Source organism: Peromyscus maniculatus, chromosome 3, assembly GCF_049852395.1.
Source record: "Peromyscus maniculatus bairdii isolate BWxNUB_F1_BW_parent chromosome 3, HU_Pman_BW_mat_3.1, whole genome shotgun sequence".
Classification (NCBI taxonomy): domain Eukaryota; kingdom Metazoa; phylum Chordata; class Mammalia; order Rodentia; family Cricetidae; genus Peromyscus; species Peromyscus maniculatus.
The window spans coordinates 39,342,920-39,370,240 of record NC_134854.1 but is presented as its reverse complement, the minus strand read 5'-3'; the positions used below and the strand labels follow the sequence as shown (position 1 = coordinate 39,370,240).

The window sequence follows — 27,321 nt, the reverse complement described above, 5'->3', positions numbered from 1 at the left end:
TTCCCTGAAATACCATTCTCTGCCAGACCTCATTCTGGTTTGTGCTAAAGTTTGTCCCACAAATCCTGGCAGCTTCCATTTCCAGCCTCACAGTTTGATATTTATTTTAATCAGCTGTTCATGAAAGGTGGAATTTAGCAACAATTACAGTGACATAAGGTGGGTTTCTGAGTAGATCAGGGTAGCCGAGTGGCTTTCTGTTAGATACTCCTTTCTTCCATCCTCTTTCACCTACATTTCAGCTGTAAGAATAAATCTAAGAAGACTGGTGTTTGGCCTTTTAGCACATTGCCAGCTTTGGCAATTGTAAACTGACTGGTTTTGTACTAAACACCACTGAAATGAAATAAATTAGTCTGCCGAAAGCTTGGCACCCCTGACTACTGCAAATATAAAACCACCAACAGATGCTATTTGCTGAAATGGAGGCTCTTCTAGCAGATGGATGAAAGTTAAACACAAATTGCACTGTTTCTTTTCCTTTTGGTTCATTTGTTTTTATTGCAATATAAAAAAATCTGCTATATTAGTAACAGTAAACTTGTAGCAAATGCTTCATGGCTGTTTTGGGATTTCTGACATCTTTGAAATTACACTCAGACCATTCTTCATTATATGAACTCATTGAAAATGGAGAATCAAATTCTTCATCAGTTCTAAAACTTCCTTTGGTATTCATACTCCAATATTGAAAATAATAATGAGAAATAAGCACCAAATACTCACAATGGAATGTCATGCCTCTGTCTTAGATATCAGGAACTAGGCTGTGATAAAGTCACACCTACCACATCTCCAATAGTCATTAGGCATTTAGAACTAGAAAGTTTTTACAGTATTTTATTTCCTTGTATACTGTTACATCATTTAGATAGCCCATAAACAAAGAGAATGGTGACTCTGTTCTCCAATTCAATGATTCGTATACCATTTAAAGTAATCACTAGCAATTGATATTAACTCTCAAAAGCAATAATGGCATTATTAATCATTCAAAAAAATTTAGATATTTCTTGCCACAGACCTGTTTTGAAATGTAATTTAAATAGTTCATATTCTCTAGAGAAATCTGAAATTTATCTTTTGTACCTTCCTTCTGGTTTCAAAGATTATTTATTAAATCATATTTATGATAATAGAACACAAGAAATTTCAACATAGTAGAAGTAGTAGAATAAACACAAATATTTTTAAATATTTATAGGAAGGATCCTTTGTAATTGCATTGTTTTTAATCTTCAGATTCATTGGTATTCTTATTTACAGGGTCAGGATCGTGCAGATTTAGTTACTCCGACCCCAGCATCACTGTGTCATATGCCAAGAACAACTCTGCCGACTGGATGCAACTCGAGAAAATCAGGTTTGTTACCATTAAAGTATTTGCATCCTATATGTTGTGAGTAGACTGCATTCCTCTGCTTGCTGCCCTCCACCCCTAACATTTTTCTTTGAAGTACTTAAGTCATGAGTATACATATTATGGCCTGTCCTACTTGAGGGAGATGTCGCTAGAAATGTAATCTTCCCATTCATAACTTCCTACTGTTAGTACTCCTTACACCAAACTGTTTGGGGTTGCAGCACATTTGGGACTATAACTTTTGAGAGAGCATCTTTTACCACATAACATCACCAGCTGTGGCAAGCAGGAGGTGAGCTGACTTTGGCCTGGCATACAGACCCGAGAGGAGGTCCAGAGACTGCCTGCCTGCATCCGTTTCTTCCGCGGTGATATGGGTTCATAGCTACTAGGCCTTTTGCATCTCATGTAGTTCTGCCACTTAACTTCTTATGTCCCTCAAGCGCATCTTTACATCCTGTATTTTCCTTCCTTCAAGAGTTCTCCAATAAGAAAATGAAGTAGGAGGCTCCAGGTGGAAGGAACGCTCTGATGTTGGAAAGATTTGATGGTGTTAAAAAGTCCCCGGTTGTGTTTATCACTGCCATCGAGTTTAAGGCATGAAATAAACTTCAAAGTGGATAATTAATTGCAGGAATAATATGCAAAAGAAAACAATGAGACTGGCATGTTGCCTGCTGCGCTGAGGGCCTTAGCCCCACATTTGTATTAAAATGATTATGGTGGCCGGGTTAGTTCTTCAATTGGAGAAAAATTTAAGTAGAATATTTCCCAACAGTTTTGAGACATTTGTTTTCTATCAGCTCTTTTCTTTATGTTAAAAGAATGATAATCTGTTTAGGGAAGCAGAAGAAATATTAGGTTGATAATCTTTAATACTTACCAATTTGTACAAGGCTTCTAGAGTATATTAAAAATAAAACCCAGCCTGGGCTACCAAGTGAGCTCCAGGAAAGACGCAAAGCTACACAGAGAAACCCTGTCTCAAAAAACCAAAATAAATAAATAAATAAATAAATAAATAAATAAATAAATAAATAAAATAAAACCCACATATCTAAGCTCTAATCTTACAAAACTGAGAAAAGTAATTCTAAGTTAGGATTTTAATAAATTATTTCCTCTATGAATGGATAAAATATAATTTATGGGTGGTTACTGTATGCTGAGCTCTAACATGATGTGTCAACTTTATGATAACATTTGCTCTTCTTTCTAATTTGTAGAATTTTGAAAATGCATTCATATTAGATACTTAGGCATTTAAGTGGCTGTAAGCAAACCAATTTACATATAGAAATTTTACCTATATCCCCACAACTTTTCTTCTACTATCTTATATCATGACCTAAATAAGTTATAATGTATGTTTGTTGCTGGAAAAGAGCTGTATGCTTCTGAAGTGATAAATGATGAAACTACACATTTGATTGCACATATGAAGATTACATTCAGCTGAGTACAATAATTTTTTTTTCGTGAAATGGCACTTTCAATTTTAGGCTGTGTACCAAGCCGCCATACTCATCATGTATGCAAATCCTCCTTACCACTGGGGATCAGCATGAAAGTTTTTTCTAACCACTATCTTCAGCTGAAGTATATTCTCTTCATCAGTTTAAATTCTTTTGAAGCTAAAAAAAAATAATACTCACCATGAAATATTGTAAAAGAGAATTGAATTGATTACCCCCAAAGGTGAGAAACACCATCTATAACCACAGTGACAATTCTGAAGATATATATGTGCTTCACTGGTGAGTGAAAAATATGGTTTTTTTTCTCCAGCCCTTCCCAAACTGATTTATAGCAAGCCCAGCCTACCACTAGTTTGCATTTTAGCACCATTTTTAATATCAGCTAAAATGACCATTTTTACAGCAGCAGATTTTTACTTTGGTAGAATAAAATGATTAATAAAACTTTTATTATATAGCAGAGACAGATCCTAATAGATGTGATATAAAGGTCTTATTAAATTATATCTTTTTCAAAGATTGACCAAATACAATTGTAAATATATTTTTTTTTTTTTTTGGTTTTTCGAGACAGGGTTTCTCTGTGTAGCTTTGCGCCTTTTCCTGGAACTCACTTGGTAGCCCAGGCTGGCCTCGAACTCACAGAGATCTGCCTGCCTCTGTCTCCTGAGTGCTGGGATTAAAGGCATGTGCCACCACCGCCTGGCACAATTGTAAATAATTATAAGTGAATACAGTCATTAGATGTAAAAAATGTATCTGATGACTAAAAAAATAACCATTATAAAGACTAATCTGTCGTATATATGTGTGTATATGTATTTAAACATATCATATGCAGTGACCTCTATTCAATGCATAATTTCAAAACATCAATATTAATTTCTGTTTTTCTTTTTTCTTATCAAGTGAGTGATTTTTAAATAGAACATCTACCATTGATTTTAAATAGAACATCTACCATGTGCCGGAACTCTTCTCGATACGATTTCATTCTTTTTGTGTAATCATAGCAGCTGGGCCACTGCCCCTGCCCTTGCTCCCTTCTTGGCTTATTTGAACACACTTAGTACTTTCTTTGTGTCAAATATAAAACCCTCAAAGACCTTAAGTATATGCCCTGTTACCACTTAGTAGGAAAGCTGTAGCAAGCAGCAGAAACTGAGGGTTGGACCATGGGCTTATATTTAATCTACGGTGAACATTGCATGCTCATGGTAAGGCAGTGATCCTAACTGTGCGTGACCTCCTCTTCGCACCATGTTTTCCAGAGCCCCTTCCAATCTCAGCACAATCATCCACATCCTCTACCTTCCTGAGGAAGCCAAAGGAGAGAACGTGCAGTTCCAGTGGAAGCAGGACAGCCTGGATGTAGGTGAGGTGTACGAAGCCTGCTGGGCCTTGGATAACATCCTGGTCATCAATGCAGCCCACAGACAAGTCGTTCTGGAAGACAGTCTTGACCCAGTGGACACAGGCAACTGGCTCTTCTTCCCTGGTGCAACTGTCAAGGTTTGAGTGTTTTCATTTCTTCTTCCTTTAGAAACCCAAAGCTCACTGAACAGTCATTTCAAGATAACTTTTTCCCAAGACAACTCTGAGTATTAACTAACATTCTTCTATCTCATATATTGCCATTTAAGGTTGTGATATTTTGTAAAAAAAATGTTTGTTTACTCATTCATTTAACAATTGTTTGAGAACTCAGACTGGGCTTGAACCCTGAGAAGATAATCATAAAAGGGCAAATACACTTCTCCTATTTTGTGGCAATCATTTTAGTGGAAGCAGATAGACACATAGCTGTGCAAATACAGAGCAGCCTTGTTGTCATTTTCTGGGAAAGCTTAGAGTTCTGAGGCAGCATTAAGTCCAGGCATGGGGATTTGGAAGGTTACCCAGAAAATAGGGAAGGCAAGCAGATGCTGCAGGGTGGTAGGGTGGTTGGAAGGTGGCAGGTGGGAGGAGGACTAGCATGCCAGGAATTGGAGATCTCATGTGTAGAGGTCTGAGCTGGGTGATTGTGTCTTCCACACATTTGTGTGTTGCAAGATGATCATATTGGGCTAGAAAGTAGAGACCTTGTCATATTATAAGGATGAAGCACTTGTGAATGGGGATTAGTGTCCCTATGAAAGAGAACTCTTTGGCCCTCAGCATGTGAAGCCAGCAAGACTGAGGGAGAATGTGTAGGCACTTACTAAGTCTTCCAGAGCTCTGCTCACAGACCCTGACTTCCCAAATTGTTAGAAATAGATGTTCCTATTTCAGTTTTCCAGGCTATAATGGTCTGTCATAGCAGCCCCAAACTAAGACAGAGTCTAGATCAGCAGTTCTCAATCTGTGGATCACAAGCCCTATCAGATATCCTGCATATTAGATATTTACATTAGTATTCATAACAATAACAAAATTACACTTATGAAGAAGCAACAAAATACTTTTATAGTTGTGGGTCACCACAACATGAAGAACTGTATTAAAGGGTCAGCATTAGGAAGGTTGAGAATCACTGGTCTAGGTGGTGAATGCATAAAGCAAAAACCCTTAAATGGAGTTCAAAATAGCTCTCCAGTATTTCTTGAGACTTGTAGTAAGTAGTTCTAGTGTATGGCAAGTGAGAAGACCTTGAAGTTCTGCTAGCTGCTGTAGTATTGGAACTCTATCTGAAGATCATATCTACTGGGGTACTTTAAATAAGAGTCAATCATGTTTGGTACCTGAAATTGCTCTTCTAAAAGAGTACACTGAGTGAAAGGAATACATGGAAAGACCAAATAGGCTGCTTACAAATCATTCAATGGGAGATCTTGTTAGGCAGAAGAAGTGTAGACATAGTCCAGATTTTGTAACAAGTGAATGTTCCCTCCTCAGGTTGGGAACTGATAAAGAAGATAAAGGGATGGTAGGTGTGAAGGGCAAGGTTTGGGCAGCAAGATGGACAAGGGTGTTACTCACTGAAACAGAAATATAGGAGGAACAGGTTCACAGGAAGGTTAAGGGTTACTTGAGTTTGGACACATAACTCTTGATGTTCTTAGGGCCAAGCAGCAAATGGTTGGCAAGAGATCAGAGGCATGGGTCAAAAAGTTAGGAAGGTGCAATGTTGGTAGTTGTCACCGATGAGTGGGATAGCAATCATGAACTTGCCTGACGAGAGTCTGTGATAAAGAAACAATATGAAAAATGTTATTAGGCCTTCAACTGTGTCCCACATATCTCTAACATGTAGACATAAATTACAAATTCAGGTTACATATATTTTTGTTTTTTAGCTGTGGCTTACTGATGCAAAACAGTCCTGTGCTAGGTGGAAGAAAGGTCACAAGAAGGAAAGCTAAAAGAATATGAAGACTTAAAATATTTTACTTGTTTGTGTATGTAATATAGGAAATTAACCTAGGACCTTATGCATGCTAGGCAAATATTCTACCACTAAGCTATATCCTCAATTCTCTTCTTACTATTTGGGCTAGAGGTACAAGGTCTCACCAAGTTGCCCAGGTTGGCCTTGAACTCACCATATTGTCTATATAGATCTCAAACTTATGGTGCCTCTGCCCTCTGCCACCTCTGGCTCTTCTGCTTCTTAGGTATCCAGGATTAGAGGCCTGTACCACAAGGTACAGCTTGCTTGCCCCCTTTTAATAATTTATTTCAGGAAGCTGAGTTTGAGTCTGGTGCCTTAGACCACTCTGCTTGATATTTATGCCAGTTGAACAATACATTGAGAGTTGAAATATCAGTTGATTGTTTTATCAGGTTTTTTTTATTCTGGTTATGGCTTTTAAGGCAGGAAAATCAAACAATATCATTTGATAATTATAATATTTGAAACAAGAGTCTTTGAAGAAACACTTGTTTTTAAGATTTCACAATTATGTTGATTATACCCTATTTTTAGCATCTACCCAAAGGAATCTGACCTCAATGAATAAATATTCACTATCAAAAATAAAAAAAATAATAATTTGTTTCAGTACTATACAAGAAAAAGGATTGTAAATTATTTAGTGAAATCTCAACACAAAAATTCTCCTTCTTCCTCAAGTGATCAAAACTTGTAGTCATTTTGGCTCAAGGTGATAAGTTTACACCTGTCTTGGAAATAGGCACCCCTCAGCTCAGTTCACAAAACCATCCCACTAGCCTCCTTACTGAAAATCTAACACAGTCCAAAGCTGAGTTTGCCTAGTCCTTTTGCACAGAGAACTTTGTCATGATACTCTATGGGATATTGTCTGCCACTGTGTTGAAGAGGGCTCTCTGCTGTCTTCATCTACACTAACAAGCAGGTACTGAACCCTTTTCCAGCAGCATCATTTATCATCTGACTCTCATCCTCTCTACTAAACAGATTGCGTTTATGCCTTGTATTACCAACTATTATACTAATCTAATTAGCTGCTTGGTTTCTTAATGTGTGCTTTGGTTCTACCCATGGTAGAAATGAATTAGGTCTGCTTTTGCTTCAGTAGAAAATTTAATTAAATTAAAACTTTGGGTAGAAAATGCTTTTTTTCCTTTTTGGTCTTTTGTCCCACTCATAAGCTTACTAACCACACAACTGAGAATTGCCAAGAGACCTTGGTCTACTAAGAAAAAAATGTCCTGTGATAATGATTTATTTCATTGTCTTTAAGTCACCTACCAGCTAGAAGTTCTTCTCTGATGTCTCTTTTGAAAACTTGAAGTAAATGCCATAGTCAAATCTAAGAATTTGTCCTTTTAACTTATTTGAATGACCACTCTTTTTATTTTGTTTGAAATATCTCAAAATGAAAACTGTTGTTGGTTGTTTTTACTCTTTCTCTTTTCAGGGCCTGCCTCCCAGCTCCCAAAAAATAACACACAGAGGCTTATTCTTAAGTATAAATGCCCAGCCTTAGCTTGGCTTGTTGCTAGCCAGCTTTCCTTAACTTTAAATTATTCCATCTAGCTTTTACCACAGGCTTTTACCTTTCTCTGGCTACTTCTTTTTCCCCTAGATTTCAGATTCTGTATATCAGCTCTGCCTGCCAACCCTGCCTTTACTTCCTTCTGCCTTGCTATTGGACATTTAGCTCTTTATTAGACCATCAGGTGTTTCAGACAGGCACAGTAACACAGCTTCACAGAGTTAAACAAATGTAACATAAAAGTAACACACCTTAAAATAATATTCCACAATATTCCCTTTTTTTGTCTAAATAAAAAAAGGTTTTAACTTTAACATAGTATAACTACATACAACAAAAACAGTTATCAAGTAAGAATTAATTTACAATATTCAGTTCATTTATGTTTAGCAAATTCAGAGAAAGCACTCCACCATCCATCCATCTTAATAACTCCAAAGTTTTACACCCAATCCACTTTCTATCATAACTAAGGAAAACTGCAGCTATAACTATCTAGTCTTCAACTCCATCATAGACCCAGAAGGATATAATATTATCTAACAACAGAGACATTTGGCTGCCTAGACAGTCACCCAAAGTTCCTCTGCAAGGTTGGGGCATCCATCTTCAGTAGTCTACAGACCCAGAATATCTGGCAAACTTTTCAGTGAAGCAGGAAGTTTAAAAGACTGTCCCACCTATATTGACAAATTTCATTAGTCACTTTCCTCTGTGTCCTGCAGAATGTCTGGCAGTTTCTTCTGTGGAGCAGGAATTTTGAAGGACTGTCCTGCCTTGTTTTGGCAAAGTTCAACAGTATTTTTCCTGTGTCCTGCATGTCCAGTCTACATAGCACATTTTGAGCAATCAAAGGCAAGAACAGTTTCTTTGCCTAGTGGCTACCCTTGCCACAATGAAAGCAAACTCCATAAGGAGTTTCTCAATGCCCATCATCTCTGAAGTAAATTGGTGCTGCCAGGAGCAGATGTGTCTCATTGTTGTGAAAAACCTTATTATAACAAAACATTTTAAATATCATATTCTATAGGTCTTCGAAGTATTTTAAGACCATCTATCTAAAGTATATTTCAATATGATCCTGAAAACATACCTAACATATCTGCTAATTTGATTGTTATAAATGACTAACCACTAACCTGTGTTTCCTGATTATCCTATATAGTTTATAATAATAGATTTCAAAAACTAGAGTGTCACCCTACATTTCCAAATGAACTGCATAGGTACAATACCTCAAACAAAATGGAAACATACATACAATATGTTGTAACAAAAATAACCTTAAATTAATGTACAAAATCCATTAAACAAGAGTAGGAACATTTATACAGCATAACAAAAATATCTTTAATTTGTATCAATATTCTATATTCCTCTAAATGATAACAAACATCCATAACCCACCAAATAACCAAAAGCCACCCACACCCCACAACTCTTGGGAATGTGGGTGTAGTTTTTTTCTAAACTGCTTCCTACTGGCTGCGGGCAAAGGCATCTTTGTGGGTCCCTAAGAAAATGTTGAGGTAATGACCAAGTCCTGGGAAGACCAGGAGTTACCTTTGTTGATAGATATCACCTGTCAAGATTCAGGAGGTCTTCCCTGATCAAACCTTATCCATATTAACCCTGAAGAATCCACAACCTCTCATCTCCTGTGGGAACAAAACTCCTAAGCATTTTTTTTTATTTCCATTTGAAAAATACATTTTTTACTTCTTTTTTAAAGTTAAGATAGCTCTAAAGTGTCTAGGTTGGTTCAATTTTGCAGTCCTGTTCACAAGCCCATGTCTGTCCACAGCTGTCTCTTGCCCATAAGCTTTCAAAAAATTCAAAATCAAAATAATACTATACAGAATTCAGACTCTCTGTGTATTTCCCATCTTTACATGGCTTTTTTCTTTTACTCTCTCTTTTAAGACTTTATTTTATAAACTTCATTTTTCCTATGACTATACCCCTTTTCTTAAGCCTATGCACATTGTTAAACACTCTGTACCCTGTTTAGAGGGTTTTTTTCCAATCTGGACCTTTTTTTACTGTGTATCATTTATCGTTTTTTTTACTTCATGAGCAAACTTTAAACTGCTAAGCAGCGTGGACCTCTGCCCATGACTTTGGTGGTTGGTTCTGCCCACTTGTTGGATTGTGAAAGTCAGGCCTAAAACCTGAGGCCTCATCAGAGGTTCATGACCAGGAACTGCATTTAACCTTCCTAGAGCTCTAGAATGTTGATGCTTGCACTGTGGCAGACATTTTTTTCTTAGTTTTTTTGTTCTTACCTAGCATACTGGCTGCTCACTGTCTAGCAGAAACTCTTAAAGGAGCCATATTTTTTTAAGTTTTCTCAGGCACTATGGAAATTCAAGCCCAATGTTGGGCACAAAAATGTTGTTGGTTGTTTTTACACTTTCTCTTTTGGGGGTCTGTCACCCAGCTCCCAAATAAATCACACACGGAGTCTTATTCTTACTTATGAATGCCAGCCCTTAGCCAGCTTTCCTTAACTTTAAATTATCCCATCTAGCTTTTGCTGTGGCTTTTTCCCTTTCTCTATTTCTGTAAACCTTTCATTATTTCTTTTTTTATTTTTTATTTTTTTTATTTTATTTTACAATACAATTCAGTTCTACATATCAGCCACAGATTCCCTTGTTCTCCCCACTCCCACCCCTTCCCCTTCCCCCCAGCCCACGCCCCATTATGCTGTATAGCTGGGTGACTGGCCCCTGATGTCCTCCTTCTCGGGCTACTTCTTTATTCCCCAGATTTCTCCTTCTATATATTCTCCCTGCCTTCCAGCCCTGCCTATTTCTCTCTCCTGCCTCGATATTAGACATTCAGCTCTTTATTAGATCATCAGATGTTTCAGACAAAGTAACACAGAGTTAAATGCAACATAAATAAAAGCAACACACCTTAAAATAATATTCTACAACAGAAAACTTTTTCTTTGACTAGATGATCCAGAATACTAAAATAAAAGTTGTTTTTTGAAACTATATGAAATTTACTTATCAAATATTAACTCTTTCCTTAGTGGCCTCTGAGGTGAACACAGAAGACAATAAAACTACTTAGAAAATATGTCAGTGTGCCTGTTATGAGAGTGTTTGAAATGTTGCTGTATTTTGGCTTTTAATTGTAAGGATTACATGGGTTTGCTCAACCTACTTTGTCTTTTTATGTTTATTAAATATTACTAAGGAAGTTACATTTTAACTATGTCAAAAAGAAAAACCTCCCATGATTAAGAGAGGGGGGAAAAAGTGTATGTTGGGCATATGTGCACATATGTGTGCATGTCTGCATGTGTGTGCATATGTGTGTGCACATGTGTGTGTGAGTGTGCATGTGTGCATGTCTATAAAATTCTCTTAAATGCAAATGTTGATAAAGTAAAACAGTTATAGATATACACAGTTGTGACAACTAAATTGTCCAGCTGCTGATCTCAAAGACAATGTTTAAGGTAATGGGTCAAAAAAGAAAGAGAAAAATGAGTCATTGTCACTCACAGTAAGTATTTCTCTCATCTTCTCCAGATGTTTCAATTTCTCTGGAAATATTTACTATTTCATCTGAACTGTCATTGTTTATCCCAAGTAGAGCAAAGTGCCAAAGACTAGACAGCTTAAGGAGTCCCATGACCCAGGGAACTGTAGGTATACCTCACCAGCATAAATCTCCTCTGGGCTGGTAGAACACTGACGTTCTTGGTCTTTAATAATTAATGTGAACTGCATCCATAAGAATACAGCTTTTACTGGAGAACCCTGTCTCATGTTTTATGTGTTTGTCATGTAGTGTGAGGTATTGAACCTGTAATCTGCATCCCCAGCTCTTTGCTGCAGGTTTTGATTTGGTAAACGGAAGTAGATGATAAAAAAGCTCCCAGTTGGCCACATATGTTTCTCTTTCATCCTTTTGTGCCCACAGCCCTGCCTGCTGCATCTTCCAGGCTTTTCCCAGAAAATGTTCCCACATAAAAGGAAAGGTGTGCCACGTTCTGTTGTGCTTCTAATTACCATCATTATTTTTCATTTCCCACGAATCCCGAAGCAGCCCTTTGTTCACTACCAAGTACACGAAGCTTTAAATGCCAGTAAATACTCTGGTGCATTTGCTAAAGCTCCTCAGAGTGGTACCTCCTTAGCAACCACGACACAGGAGCAGATGTGTACTGAGCACAGGAAAAGCCTGAAGGCCACTTGCTATTACATCACCTGTTTCACCTGCTGGCAATAGTGATTCTGCCTTCTTTCACAGAATGAGACTTTTAACTTCTGTATGTTAGAAACAAAAGATTGAGTGTCAGTTTATACTATTCTAAAGTGGGTTATGGTATAAGTTCATCAATACAGTTGTTAGGATGGGCCTCTGTCTGGCAGCTGTGGGTGCTCACATGACACATGTAAGAGCCAGAGGGACCACCTGGTGAGAGGGAATGAGTAATCTCAAGGCAACTTCTGAGCACCAGCTGTGAGTGACTTTGGTCTAATCAAGGATTAAAGGACATGAACCAAATATTTTTGCTCTTCCCATTTAAGACTATCAAGTTTCAGGATTTTATGCCGGGTAAGGTTCTCACACTCAGGAATGATACTTGCAGTATTGTGAAACTGTGTGGATCCTTGACAATAACGGATGAAAATAATAACAGTAGCATAACTGTAGCTATGATAAATGGTAATTAAGACAGCAGTTGTACTGGTAGTATTTCACGAAGGCTTGTAGCTACAGGCACTGTGAGGAAGACCTACATCAGCTTTGCATCAGTGCTGATCAGCACTGGGAGACCGGGAGGACACTGACAGTTCAGTGTTCAGTCTGCTTACCCACTCCTGAAATGTCTCAACAAATCCATCAGGCTCATCTATTTCCACTTTTTTAAATATGCATCTTGCAATTTGAGAAGATTCTTAGTTTTAGACTCAAAGGAATGTGTTTCGTGTACGTCTGCAGGGTCAGCCCAGAGCTGCCACAGCTGCATGCTTCCCATCCTGTGCCATCAGAGAGGAGGGCTGCAAACGTCAGCGAGTTACTCCCAGGAGAATCATGGATAAACGAGCTAGAAAGAGCTACGCTTGAATCAGAAATTCTTCTATTCTCCCCATTCTTTAATACAACCCCATGAAGAAGAATTTCCGAATGAATTAATACACCATGAACATGTGCTGGTCAAGCAGATGTTTCACTCTGTTGTCTCTTTGCTCACACTTTTGATGGCAAGCACAACTTTTATCTTGAAAGTATAAATCATCCATGGCTTCTTGCTGTCTTGTGTTTGTGCATGTGTGCATGTGTGTGTGTGCACGCGCACGCATGTACACAGGCGTGTATGTGTGTATGTGAAAAAGATGAGCAGAAGGAAGTAGAGTACTTTGTTCACTATCCGTTATAAGTGTTTCTCTCTGCTCAGCGAGCCTGGTTCCCCTGACCTTGCGGGGACTTAAGTCACTGGTTTCTGTCAGTGCTGCTGGAATGGACCTACAGATTTAAAGCAGGTCACTCTGACACAGCTGCTGTCCCATGTGCTTCTCGTTTTTAGAAAACCTTTCCATTCTGGTTGCCCTACCTGCTGATCTTTTTCTATTTACTACCCAGTTGCCTAGAGTTCTAGATCACCCCTTGTATGTGTTTATGTCAAGTTGTGTTGAGAGGTAACTCAACGCTACCTGCCACTGATACTGTTAGAATGATTGCCCTTGGGAATAGCTATGATTTGAACACATGCATTTGAAAAGGAACTCTTTTAAGAAGCAATTTATTGGAATTTTCAAGTTCACACCAAGGATTTGGAGTCATTCAGTCACAAGCTTTGGAAGAGACGTGTCATTGTCTCTTCTGTCACCTGACTTCCGTTTGCCTCTTTGCCACATCCATCTTTGATAATAAGGCGGTGGCGACACTTTACTCGTAGAATGAACACAAAAGGGCCTAAGGAAGACAACAGCCATTAGGAAAGTCAACAGACCATTAAAGAGAGCCATTAAATCAGAACAAGAGAGTTTATTTATTTTCTTATTGCTCTCATGCATAGTGAATTTAACAAGCTTGTTGCTCCATTGGACGGAAGGCAAGTCCCCAAACCAGGATTGGATCTTCACTGCCAGTGTCTGCTGTCGCCCCTCGAAGGCTGTTATTAATTGTCACAAATAGCTGAATCATCAGTGGAGAAGAAAAATTATGTTCAAATTAAGAAAAAAAAATGTAAATGAATTTGGCTGAAAATTGTTAAATCTTAATGAAAGTTGAGGCTCGTGAGGAAAAATAAAGTCTGACAATGGTGAAAGGGAGAAGCCAAGTCATTTTTAAAGCTGCCTTCTGGGAACAAACCCTGAAGAGCGAGGCCTGCTTGACACAGGTGCCCAGCACGTCTTCCATGTAGCACTCCACTCAGTACCCTGGAAAAATGGCTCAACGGCTGACTTCACAATTTTGTTTTCTTTCAAGGTAAAGGACAAATAGGAAGCAATGAGATTTGCTTGGCAAAAATGTGCTTTGCGGATCGCTCTTCTTCAGACTGTCCAGCATGTGACTGTGGGACTTGTGTACTGAGTTTCTAATGAGGATAAACCTGAGCACAGTGAGACTCGTGGCCAGTCATGTTCCCATGTCTTATTCCATTAGGAGTCTGAATGATAACTGTGATCTCCTGGCTAGATTCCAGCTTGGTTAATTGCATGCTGTCTACCCAGATTCCCTCTGCATGGGAAACTCTTCATCTGGATTGTGCTGCTCTTATTATTGTGTTTCCCCCAAGAGGTGGATACATATTATAAAATGCGCCAGAATATAATTTGTTAAGCTAATAAGAGTACTTTGGGGATGAAGGGTTAAGTGTGGAAGTGTGCTTTTCACAATCTCCCCCTAGTGAGGTCTATTTGTATAGTAATTAACATGGAATAGCATCAGTGAAATATGGACATGAGCCAGGTCACCATAACAAAAGTGGCAATAATGTAGGAACAACTAATTCTGATAAATTCTATAGCAGATAACCATTCAGACAAATCCCCTGAGCCTGATGTGCCTTTTGCTTTTGTCTTGTTTTGTTTGCAATTAAAACTGATATTTTTAATCTCTGATAAAGATGGCACAGTATTCAATAAGTAAAGCTTATTTTTTCTGTATGGTAACATTTCCATCATCTTTGTGTGTGTTACATCTCCTAAAAAATAACTTTCATGGTAGCATTCTTTGAAGTAAGGCTTCTTAAGCAAATGACTAAAAATATGGAACAAAAATAAAGGGAAAAGTAGTTTTTATGATTTCCTAATATTGCTATCTTTAAACATATTCCCTATGGCCTCTCATCTATTCCTTATCCCCATTTCCAAGACGAGGAAGCAGAGGCTCCAACATGTCAAAAGGCTTTGACTTTGAAGCCAAATACTGTTTCATTGCGAGACGTGCCTCTTGCATGCCGAGCTGTGCCCTTCATCTGATGTCTGCATATTGGGCCTTAATTTGAGAAGGCAAGTATGAAAACCCAACACTGAAAATCGAGCTGATCACCAAAGACGAGGCTCACAACTGTCCTGTGGAGGTTCGCGTGGTTATTCCTCCTCTCTGTCACCATTTCCATTTCAGAGTTGATACTATTGCGAAGTAATTATACACTTGTCACAAAATATACTATAAATTGGGATCTTTGTAAATCCTACTACAGTGTGGTTCAAATGTGAATGTTTAATGATCCCAGAAAATGAGAAAAAAGAAACAGTCTTTGGGCTCCCTGAAATCTCCTCACCACAGTTGAATCTATTGTGTCGACTGAATAAAATGCAGGGCAGCCCTCTTGCACCTGGACTGCGCTCACAGCCAAATTTTCAGGTTTGGAACTGGCATTAAATTACCTAGAATTGAATGTGTGGAAAATAATAGAAATTTATTTTGTCTCAAGAGAAAACTGTTCTCTTCCTATTAGGGGTTTTCTTTTTCTTTTTATAGTAGATGTCTGTACCTTTAAAGACCACGGAGCCAGGATGTAGGAAATATGTGATAACAATATAACATATACAAAGGGCCTCAGAACACAATATGTAGGCTGACGGCCAGTCCACTTCAACCACCACACAGCACATCTTACTTTCATCAGGAAGTTCCCATGCCAGTGTATTTTATTTCCAGCCAGACACTGGCTAATTTATGGCTCTGCCAACAATGCCATTTTAATTAATTTTATTCATCTTATTTCTCTTTCCTGTGCTCCTCATATCTCATCTGTTTGCATTGCCTAAATTTTAATTAAAAATCTTCTCCTCTCTAAGGAGCAATCTGAAGTGGCAAAAATAATCACTTAAAATATTACAGTCATTAAAAAATTGGCTGTGGTGGAAGCCATGCATTTTCAATTTTCCTACAAATGATGTTTTAGCTTCCTTTTAAAGTGCACTTTGTATCTGAATTGTCTGCCACCAGCCAGCTTGGCCATCAGAAATGGTCTTCCAGCTGGGTGGGCTGAGTGACAGCTCCTTAATGGAGGAAATGGATGGCTCTCGGCTCATGTGGAGGGAAAAACACACCAGGCAGGTTTCTTTCCATCTGCTGCTAGCCCTCTACAAGCTGGCATTGCCCAAATGTCCAGTGTACTTCTTTCAGCAAAAATGGTGCCATCAAGAAGTAAATTGTGAGGTTGTAGATCCCTAAAAGAATCATCAGGGTCCTTAGGCCCTAGAGAGAAAGTACTAAGAGTCGCTCGATGTTCTTTTTTTCTGAAAGCCTAATTAAACAATGGTAGAGGTGATTTAAGTACCTTTTACAAGTGCAGAGGTGAAGTCATTAGCATTTGCAGCAGAGTAGAGGGACCAAGCTTAGGGAATGCTAGCCTGAATTGAGGAATTTTCACTGATGTTTCCTGCTGATGCCTTTTTGAATGGCAAATTCTTGTCACTTAGTTACACTGTGTTCTGCTTGTCAAATAAAGGACATTCATTTAGTGGCAAAGCAGAGAAATGCTTTTATTATTTTTTTGGCTGAAGAAAACACATAAAGACATAGGGATATGAAAATTATAGATTCATTGCTACTTAAGTATATATGATTTACCAATGCTAAAATAATGAAACAAATAATTAATGTAATAACTGATGGCACATAGGAAGGCTCAAAAACAGAAAAATAGAACTAGCCATAGAATTTATGACTTATTTAGCACAAATAGATGAACTAATTTATTATTAGTTATTAAATGTCAGCTCAACTACTTGGCATTTTGTTGTTGTTGTTGAAGTTGTTTAGGTTTGTAATTGTTAATGCACAAAAGTGAAATGAGTTTGAATTGGTACTAAACAAAAGCAGCTGGGTATTAAAATGGAGAACAATTTTTTGGAACTTCATAATTTCAATACTTGTTTCACTTGGATTTTTAGCATACTGGATTTTGATGTCATTCAATGAAAGTTCATCTGTGAAGAAAGGTGGTGTTGGTCATTTCATATTTTTGATTTTCATCTGTTAGGAGATTATTTGGTGATCTTCCAAAATGTTGAGGGCTTTTGAAATGCAATTGATGATTTTTATCTGCTGTAATAATGTGTGAATGTTTGTAGTATTTTTTTTTAACTATATTGTATCATGGGACCTATTCTTGTATAATTTTCTAAAGGTCTTAATTTGATCTGAGGAATTTTGATAATTTTTATAATGAGAAACAAAAATATATTTAAATTTCTTCTGTTTCTCAATCAGCTACTACTAAGACTGTAAAATATGATAGTATATATCTTTTAAAAGTATATATTCAGCCGGGCGTGGTGGCGCACGCCTTTAATCCCAGCACTCGGGAGGCAGAGCCAGGCGGATCTTTGTGAGTTCGAGGCCAGCCTGGGCTACCAAGTGAGCTCCAGGAAAGGCGCAAAGCTACACAGAGAAACCCTGTCTCGAAAAAACCAAAAAAAAAAAAAAAAGTATATATTCAGAAATAGATATTATTGGCATTTAGAATTTAAAAAGATACGCTGTCAATCCCTGAGTTTCTCATAACATATCAAGAGAGCAGATATTGTTGACTCCATTCTGCTGTGGGGTATTCTGTATGTTGTGAATGTGTTGCTCTGATTGGTTGATAAATAAAATGCTGATTGGCCAGTAGCTAGGCAGAAAGTATAGGTGGGACAAGCAGACAAGGAGAATTCTGGGAAGGGGAAGGCTGAGTCAGGAGATGGCAGCCTGCCGTCCAGGGAGCAGCATGTAATGGCACACAGGTAAAGCCACAGAGCATGTAGCAACATACAGATTAACAGAAATGGACTGAGTTTGTGTAAGAGCTAGGCAGTGGTAGGCCTGAGCTAATGGCTTAGCAGTTTTAATTAATATAAGCCTCTGTGTGTTTATCTGGGTCTGAGCAACTGCAGGCCTGGGCAGGACCAGAAAAAAAACCGAGCTACACCATTCTTCACCCTGAGAAGCTGAGGCCTAATGGGCAGAACGGTTTGTGCCAGCCCTTAGCCATCAGGTAGAAAAAAATGTGCTTTATTGTGCCTTCTCATCCCAACCTTCAGAGTCCCTGAGGATGGATGCAGCACCTGAGTTTTCGTTCTGTATCAGCTTGATTGGTTTTGGTTTCCAGTGGTTTGCTTTTCCCAGCTTTGATTTCCTTGATTCATGTTAAGTGCTTCATTAATAAGTCAGACTGGAGAGAGACGTTCACATAGCCCCTAAGCAAGCAGACCCTGGATTCTCCTGCAGAGGCTGAGAAGCCCTCTGGAAGCCCAGAAACTGTCACCTATGAGATGCATCTAGACTTCCTTTGTTAGTTTGGAGAGTTTCTAGGGAACCATGATGATTTCAAAACATTGGGTTCCAAGCATTCAAAGTCCTATAATCAATTTCAAGATCCTTGAATGAGAATACAACACTAGCCTGGTACTGCACCCAGTACTCATATATGCAAGGCCTGCAGATGACCAACTTCTTAGAGTGTAGCGGACTCAATAGGTCTATTGCTCTCAAGTAACTCAGGAATTCACCTCTTGGAACAACCACAAAGACACTGGGCTCACTTGAGAAGAGAATCAGGTAACCAAGTTTACTATTTAAACCTAACAGGATGTTTCCAAGGCGAAGCCTCGAAGCTGGCATACAGAAAGCTCTCCTGTGTCTGTCTGGTATTGAGTAGAAGAGCTCTAAAGAAATTTTAAAACAGTATAAAAAAAAAATGACACCCTTCTGTCTCTCACAGAAACTTCTTGAAGATAGATGAGTTTTATAGCCTACTAATATGAATATTTGTTGATAATCACTTAAGTGGCTATTAATTTATTCATATTGCTATTTTTCATACTTGTCATGGTGAACATTATTTGTGTTTCACATGGTGGCAAGAGTGTATTTGCAGTGAGAAAGTGTGTACTAGACACTGACTTTCAGTAGTTACACAGTTGTAAATGATATGTTCAGCTACTGAAAAAGCCTTTGGAATATGTTTTCATTTTTTTGTTACACCAGTTTATTTTGTGAAAGTAGTTAGCAATAAGCTACCAAATTTTATAATGATTTTAGTTTTATATTAAAACTGTCTCAAGTATACTTGTGCATCAAGTATATTAATAATGTTTAGAAGGGCAGAACTAAATTACATAGTTTTAAAATATTAACAAAAATTTATGAAGTAAATGAAACTAACATTTAAATAATTAAATGGATGCCTAGCCAGAAATGACAAAGGCTATTATTAGGTGAGCCATTCTTTAATTATAAAAACATCTCATTCAAATTATATTTCTTTTCACATGTGAAGGTATTTTACGTGTGCCATTTCCTTGAATATTGCCGTTTCCACTGATGTCTGAGTCTGTGTATTAGTTTCAGATACCCATAGGCCACAGTGGATTGGGGTTCTGACAGTGAAGAAAGTCATGAAGGCCCACACCTGGGACTCAGTGGGTGATTTTGGGGAAATAACCTTTGCTGTGCTTGTTAGCATTGGTTCTCTTTCAGGTGGGCATGGTGGGGAAATCTTTAAAATTTATCTTCATTTGACAATTTCCATTTACTGTCAATTGAACTAAGTTCTACCTTTTGATTGATATGTCCATGCTAATGATTGTATAAAATGAGTTCAGTTTAACATCCATTGCATGTGACAAGAGTCCCAAGCAGTCAGTGCTTGCCATGTGGAAGTATTAGCTAAAATGATGGCAGGGCCCAGAAGACATGCGTGTGTCTTCTGCTGTGGACGGCTCCCTAAGGATCATGTGCTGCTGCCCTCTTGAACTTCTGAAAACCATTTACTATTCCACTTCAGTAGCAAATCTATTCCAACCATGTTGGTTTTACCAGCTCTAACCAGTTCAGTTTCTAGAAGACCACCGAGAAAGCAATGTGTCAGGGTTCCTGGTGCAGCTGTCTATGACCTTGGTAGCCAGGCTCCTGTCTAATTGTCAGACTGGGCTAACATAACATCTTTGTAGCTTTTTGGTTGGTTGGTTGGTTGGTTTTGGTTTTTTTATTTTTTAAAAATAAAATATAATTAAATTATTTACCTTTTCTCCCTCCAATCCTTCCCATGCAATACCCTCTACCTTGCCCAAGATTTCATGACCTCTTTTTCTCTAATTGTTATTTTACACACACACACCTAAATATATAAATATTTATAGTAGGCTCAGTCCATCTTATATTGTTATATTGTTCATATGTAGATGATTTCAGGTTGACCACTTGGTGTTCAATAACCAACTGCGGCTCTTCCCTACAGAAGACTAACTTCCTCCACTCTCGGCATTCCTTGGTTGCTGGTAGTTCTTTGTCCAGACTTTGGGTCTTGTGTGGTTTTTTTTCCCCTTCCAATAACTTGACTGTTGGCATTGTCCTTATTCAGGTCTTGGTTATACACTTGTGCTGTTGAGACTCCATGGGTCTCACAACAGACATCCTGTTCTGGCTCTTACAATCTTTCCAGCCCTTTGAAGACGCTCCCTGTGCCTTAGGTGCAAGAGTTGTGTTGTAGATGGATCAGCTGGGGCTGGCATCACATGATGGCTTATTCTCTGCATTTTGATCAGCTGTGGTTTTCTGTGATGGTCTCTGTCTACTGCAAAGAGAAGCTTCTCTGACGAGGGATGAGAGCTACATTTGTCTGTGGGTCTAAGGACTCATATTTAGAATACAGCTCAGAATTATGCTGGTATAGTAAAGTGGGGATTACAGCTTTGTTTTGATGTATATATTTGTCATCCAACATAGATCTCTATCTGTCCTTTAAAGCAGATGAAGGTCTGATCATCTGTAAAGTCTGCTTGTCTGGGTACCCCTAGAGGTGATTCTGACCAGCTCTTACACACTTTTATACACTAATATGCTGCCTACCATTGAGCCCTCTATCTGATATTTAATATTTCTCAACTAAACTACGATTATTTTTGTTGTTGTTGTTGGTTGTTTGTGCTGATAATTGAACAAAAATCCTCACATGTGGCCAGCAACTATTCTATCAATAATTACATCTCTAGTGATTTATGTGAATACACATACATACACATCACACACATACACACACATACACACGCACACACACATATACATGCACATATCTCACACACACACACATACACACACACACATACATGCACATATCTCACACACACACACACATACACATGCATCACATATATGCACACACAAATGAAATAATTTTAAAATAAAAAAATCATAGCCATGGCATTACTTCTTTCATACAGTGAGCTGTTTAGCGTGTTTTGAATGCCTACATGCCAGTCGCTGTGTTGAGACCTGGTGAAATGTCCCTGCTCTGTAGAGCCATTGGCATAATGGGTATTTTTGTCCAGTTGTTTTTCTTCATCTCTACCTCATTTTAAGAGTATTAAAGATTAAATGAATGTTTGCCCTTAAACATGTTAGCATTTTCCTTTATGATTTATTACCAAAAAGCCATAATGAAAGCTTCTAATTTTGAGAAGGAGGCATTCAGTTTACTTAGCTCTAGATTGTCATCTTGTCTTTGACCATTTACATCCAGCTGAAAAACATACGCTGAAAAATAAATCACAGGAAATTATTTTTCCTTTCACGAGTGTTTTGTCAAAGAGTAGCGGAGTTTGTGGTTTCCAAGCCTCTCACTGGAAACGTGCACTTCTCAGTTCTGGTCAGAAACTTTCACTGAAAATATGGCTAAGAATATATGACATGTCAGGGATGACTGTGACCTTTTCAGTATCCCATGCTTTGATTAGCTGGCTATTCTACTCACATTCCACTTACAGACAAATTGTGAAAGCCTTGAATGGCAAGTTAGAACTATATGGAATATTGAAAAGGTCACTGTGATTTAGCCTATAACCACAGAATTGAAAATACATGACAAGTCATTATCAGACTTAATTCTCACAACAAGGGCTGTGGTAAAGATGGGATATTATTCCAATTAAAATATTCTTGTCTCATACTAAAGGCTGAAATGGCAAAGCTCAAATGCCCTCATGACTCCTTTTGTGTGATGACTTAATAAGTTAGAAAGAGATTATAATTGAATTAAGCACGGAGAAAAGGAGGTAACAAGCCATTTTGATTTGCGAGTACATCGTAGAGGGAATAATGTAATGACTTTCCTGAAAACTCTAATTATACATAAGTAAAACAGATACAAAACCAATTCAACAGCCACCCCATGCTCTCTTTTTTTATCTACAGCATAGCTGTCAGTCAGATGGGAACTCCATTTATTTCCATGGAAATGAAGGCAGCGAGTTCAATTTTGCCACCACCCGGGATGTAGATCTTTCTACAGAGGATATTCAAGAGCAGTGGTCAGAAGAATTTGAGAGCCAGCCCACAGGGTGAGTAATTGTTATCTCCCATGCTGTGTATACCACCTACCTTTACTCCAGTAGACACGTTTTAAATGCATATCGTCAAATAGCAAAAGCATGCTTAAATCAGCACTGATGATTTTTATCACAGACAAGCCAAAAGGGGGACACTTATCCTGAGTCTCTATTAAGCAACAAGGTACTTTTATGCATACTTAAAAAGTTGTGATTACAAATACCTCATGACTTCATATATAGCTCATATTATTTAGCTTTTACTTGGAGAAAAAATTTTTCAATATTAGAAATCAAAGTATTTTCACCACAATTGTATTGAGATTTTCAGTTTTCCTCCTGGGGACTGAGACTTACAGATACTACTACCTGATTTTCATTGAAATGTGGTTTTGACCAATAAAAAAGCTACTTGGGGAATATAATTTATCTTTGGAAGACACATAAGAGAGGTATTTGGGACTGGAGTTCAAGGATGGGCAGCCAGAAGCACTGAGGGTGTTGGGCAGTTGGTGTTTGCTTGATGTTTTGTCTGATCTGCCTTATTCTGGGACCTTCCTGCCTAAGATCACTTACTAGGTGAGTGATGCTCTCAGAAGTTCCAGTTTTTCTGGGGATACAGCTCAGTAAATGAAAATGTTTGTCATGAAAGTGTGAGGACCTGAGCCACCCATGTAGAGTGAGCATCTGCACCCAGGGCATTTGTGAGAGAATGGGAAAGCCCCGGGAGCTTGTCTGGCCAGTGGAGAGGAAACAGCAGAGGCCGTTTTAAACAAGATAGGTGAGGCCTGATGCCTGAGCTTGTCCTCTGACCTCTGTGTGTGACCATGGCACATCCATACCTCTGTTCACACACACACACACACACACACACACACACACACACACACACACACACATACACACACATGCACACGCAGAGGGGCCCGACAGGGAGACAAACTTTGAGTTCAAAGTCATCAGGAGGCTGGGGAAGAAGGATCCTGAGTTTAAAGCCAGCCTAGGCTTTGTAGCAAGATCCCATCTTAAGATAAAAAGCTCAACTGACGAAAGTCCAGAGTCAGAGAGGCAAAGGGTATTCATAGGAAAAATGTTCTAGAGATTTCCCAGGGCCCACCTGGACTTTCCTTTCATGTTAACTGTGTGAGGAGCTGGTTATCTATAGCAGATTGACCTGTGGGCATGTCTGTGGGGGGGATCATCTTGATTGTTGATTGATAGAGAAAATCTTTGCCTAGTGTGGGTAGCAGCATTCCAGGCCAAGGTCCTAAGAGCTGAGCAAGCTAGCTGTAAGGAAACAAGGAGGCTTGTGTGCATTTATTTGCCTTGCTCTTAACTGTGGAGTAATATGACTAGCTGTTTGAGTTCTGCCTTAACTCCCTTTAATGGTGGTCTGTAACCTAGAGTTGTAAACCAGATAAACTTTCTCTCCCCTAAGTTGCTTTGGTCAAGATATTTTAATCACAGCAACGGAAATAAATGAAAAATAATAGAACAGAAATTGACTTTATATTAAAAGATACCAAACCTACATTAGAACATGTAATAATCCAGAAACAAAGCTGAAATATATATATATATACACATATGATTACAGATCAAGCATTTCAATCTAATAAAATACTAATGTTGTAAGAGTTTTTGGCTAAAACCAAAACATCATCATCACAAACAAAAAAGCTAAAAGGAGACTTATGAGGTTGACATTAAGTTTTGAAGTCTGAAAGGATCATGGGAAGAGAGCCCAGGCTTTTCTATATCTGGAGTGAAAATACTGGTTTAATGAACTTGCCAGATGTGGTTTTATTGGTCTATCAAAGAATGCTGATATAATTATTTTTATCAGAGCTTCAGGGGAGAAAAACTTTTAACAAAGTCAAATTGATGTGTGGAGCATTTATATGTAGCGTGAGAAGTGACAGAGAAAAGCATTAGGTTATGTCGCTTGTCTGCAAGTTTATTGTTTGTTTGTCTCAGTCTTCCGGTAAACCACTACCATCCAGAAACACAATTTGCCATTAGACAGTCACCTTCTAGAGGTAGCAGGCAGATGGTAAGTCCTCCATGTCACAGAGTGACCAGTTGAATGGATTGTATTCTGAGAACTTGGAAAAAATCCTAATTAAATATTAATATAGATATACATTCATACATTTTACCTGTTTTCCTTCCATAAGAACTAGAGAGTAAAAGAATATACTACCCTAATAAATAGTACATTAGAATTATTTTTGTATACAGGGCCAGGGTGGAAAGAAAATGCCAGTCACTGTGGCAGTGCTTTTGGAAACGGTTTCTCATGTTTTCCTACTATTAGAATCTGAGCATTTGATCTCCTATCACAAGGCTGTGAGCATGTGCTTGCGCGTCACTGGTCTGTCCCAGCACTGATGGGCATTTTCTTTTAGGAGAATGTTAAAGCTTTAGTTTTATTTGTTTGTTTCTAAAGAAGACACATCTGTTACTTCAGGGGGAGATGCTCCAATAGATACACTGATAATTTATGTGTGTCTTTCTGAACTTTACCTGAACCTTATAGACACATCATTTAATTAACAGCTACAGTGTCTCACCTAGCTAAGACTGTCTGTAGGTGGGAAAGAGCTTGGTAGAATGACACATTGTTACAAAATGTAATTTTTATATGCCTTGTAGTCTTGTATGTTTGTACTATTTAATTATCTTTTGAAGATATATTTTGTCACCAGTATGTCCATGACACAGCAGAATCTGCAAATTAATGACTATTAAAATTTTAATCAATATAGCACGCTCCATCTTCACCACCTGTCCCAAATCCTTACTCCAAGTCCTTGAAAATTACAGAAAATGAGAAAATGAATCTCTGATGAATGATAAAACAAGAAGGTATCTCACTAGGTAGGCCAGAAATTTTGGAAGACTTGGGGGGGAGAGGCTGTGGGGATGGGCATGAACCTAGGATCTGAGAGTTGAGAGAAGGAGGCTACTATGGTCCAAAATGTTCATTGAGTAAGACACCATATATGGCATTTCAGCTTTGCTCCTGGTATGGGTACTGAGTTAGGGTGGGGCTCTGAGTCACTGCTGTAGGAACTATTGAATGACTTCAAATGCAAGCTCCTGTCTCCAGGAAGGAACAATGAAAGTGGACATCTGGAAATGAGCTTCAGAACAGTGAATGTCCATGGTGATCCTCATCCATAGTGCCTTACCTACCACACAGCTCCATGGTGATCCTCACCCATGGTGCCTTACCTACCACACAGCTCCATGGTGATCCTCACCCATGGTGCCTTACCTACCACACAGCTCCATGGTGATCCTCATCCATAGTGCCTTACCTACCACACAGCTCCATGGTGATCCTCATCCATAGTGCCTTACCTACCACACAGCTCCATGGTGATCCTCACCTGTGGTGCCTTACCTACCACACAGCTCCATGGTGATCCTCACCCATGGTGCCTTACCTACCAGGCAGCTCCATGGTAATCTTCACCCCTGGTACCTTTACCTACCGGGCAGCTCCATGGTAATCCTCACCTGTGGTGCCCTACCTGGCGTTTTCACACTGACAAAGTACAGAAAGCAGTTTCAACAAATGATCTAGTTCAGTGATTCCCAACTGTGGCTCATGGCCCCTAGAAATTACTAGATATCTCCCAATTATAAATTGCTAAACTGGGTATTTTAATCTTGAGTCCTTGCATCACATTCAAGATGAAGGAATGTAGAGGTTGGGGAAATGCCTCACTTGATAGAGTTCTTGCCAAACATGAGTGAATGCTGAAGGCTGATCCCCAGTGCCCATGTTAAAAAGCCAGGCATGGTGCCATGCACTTGTGATCCCAGTGTTGGGGGGAAGGGTTGGAGATAAGAGAATCCCCGGACCTTGCTGACCAGTTACCCTCACCCAGTCAGCAAGCTCCAGGTCAGTGAAAGACCCAGTCTTCTGAAAACAAAATGGATGGCTCCTGAGGAACAGCACTCAAGTTTGATCCAGCCTACATATACACATGTGCACACACAGGTGCATGTGTGTACATGTGAACACAGGAGCATGCACACACATGGGAGTAATATGTCATATATACTAAATGGTATTTTTAACCTGATAACATTAACACTTCGAATACAGTTTGACAACATGGCTATTGAACAAAACAGCAGTAGTCTCCCCGGCCCCAGGCCTATGAATTCCCTAGCCATGGATTTTAACCATGTTTACAGTGCCAGGCATAGTCCTTCATATGCAGCAGGCTTTAGCACAGTGTTGCCACTCTGTGTGGTAGGATGGTGGTGTGGCACACGGGGTCGAGCGCTGGCTTAGAGCATCGCTATCCCAGCACTATGAAGGGGAGCCAGCTGGTAGAGTGTTGGTCTGTTTGGTTTCCCTGTGCCCTGCAACCAGTGGGTGGTGTCATCAGCAGTCATCGTACCACCCGGTTATGATAATCAACCAAGAGAAGTCGTGACACATGACACATAAACGCTCGAACATGGTAAAAATTAGTTGTTATTCACCCATACTTACAGTCAGTAATATGATATTGCCAAAATGATGCTCAAAAATTATATTTGTATTATTTAATTAAATATGAAAGAAACACAAAGTAAATAGACCAATAAATTAAGTCTTTCTCAAAATATACAAGTAAATTATGTCACTGAGAAAAAAATACTTAATTGCCTGATGAGATGGCTCAGCAAATAAAGAACATTTACGATATGCTCAGTCACAGGAGTTCCACCCCCAGAACACACAGTGGAAGGCCCTCCACACAGGCTGTCCTCTGACCCACACA

At 38.8% G+C, this 27,321-nt stretch overlaps 1 protein-coding gene across 2 annotated transcripts in view; it reads left to right on the top strand.

The window, feature by feature from the left end:
• Positions 1 to 27,321, top strand: part of Reln (reelin) — a 461,223-nt gene that overhangs the window by 260,630 nt on the left and 173,272 nt on the right. For both annotated transcript variants that reach the window (XM_076566340.1, XM_076566339.1), the window contains exons 9-11: positions 1,267 to 1,363; positions 4,113 to 4,353; positions 22,401 to 22,546. In XM_076566340.1, coding sequence (XP_076422455.1) covers positions 1,267 to 1,363; positions 4,113 to 4,353; positions 22,401 to 22,546 — 484 coding nt within the window. The remainder of the gene's footprint in view (positions 1 to 1,266; positions 1,364 to 4,112; positions 4,354 to 22,400; positions 22,547 to 27,321) is intronic.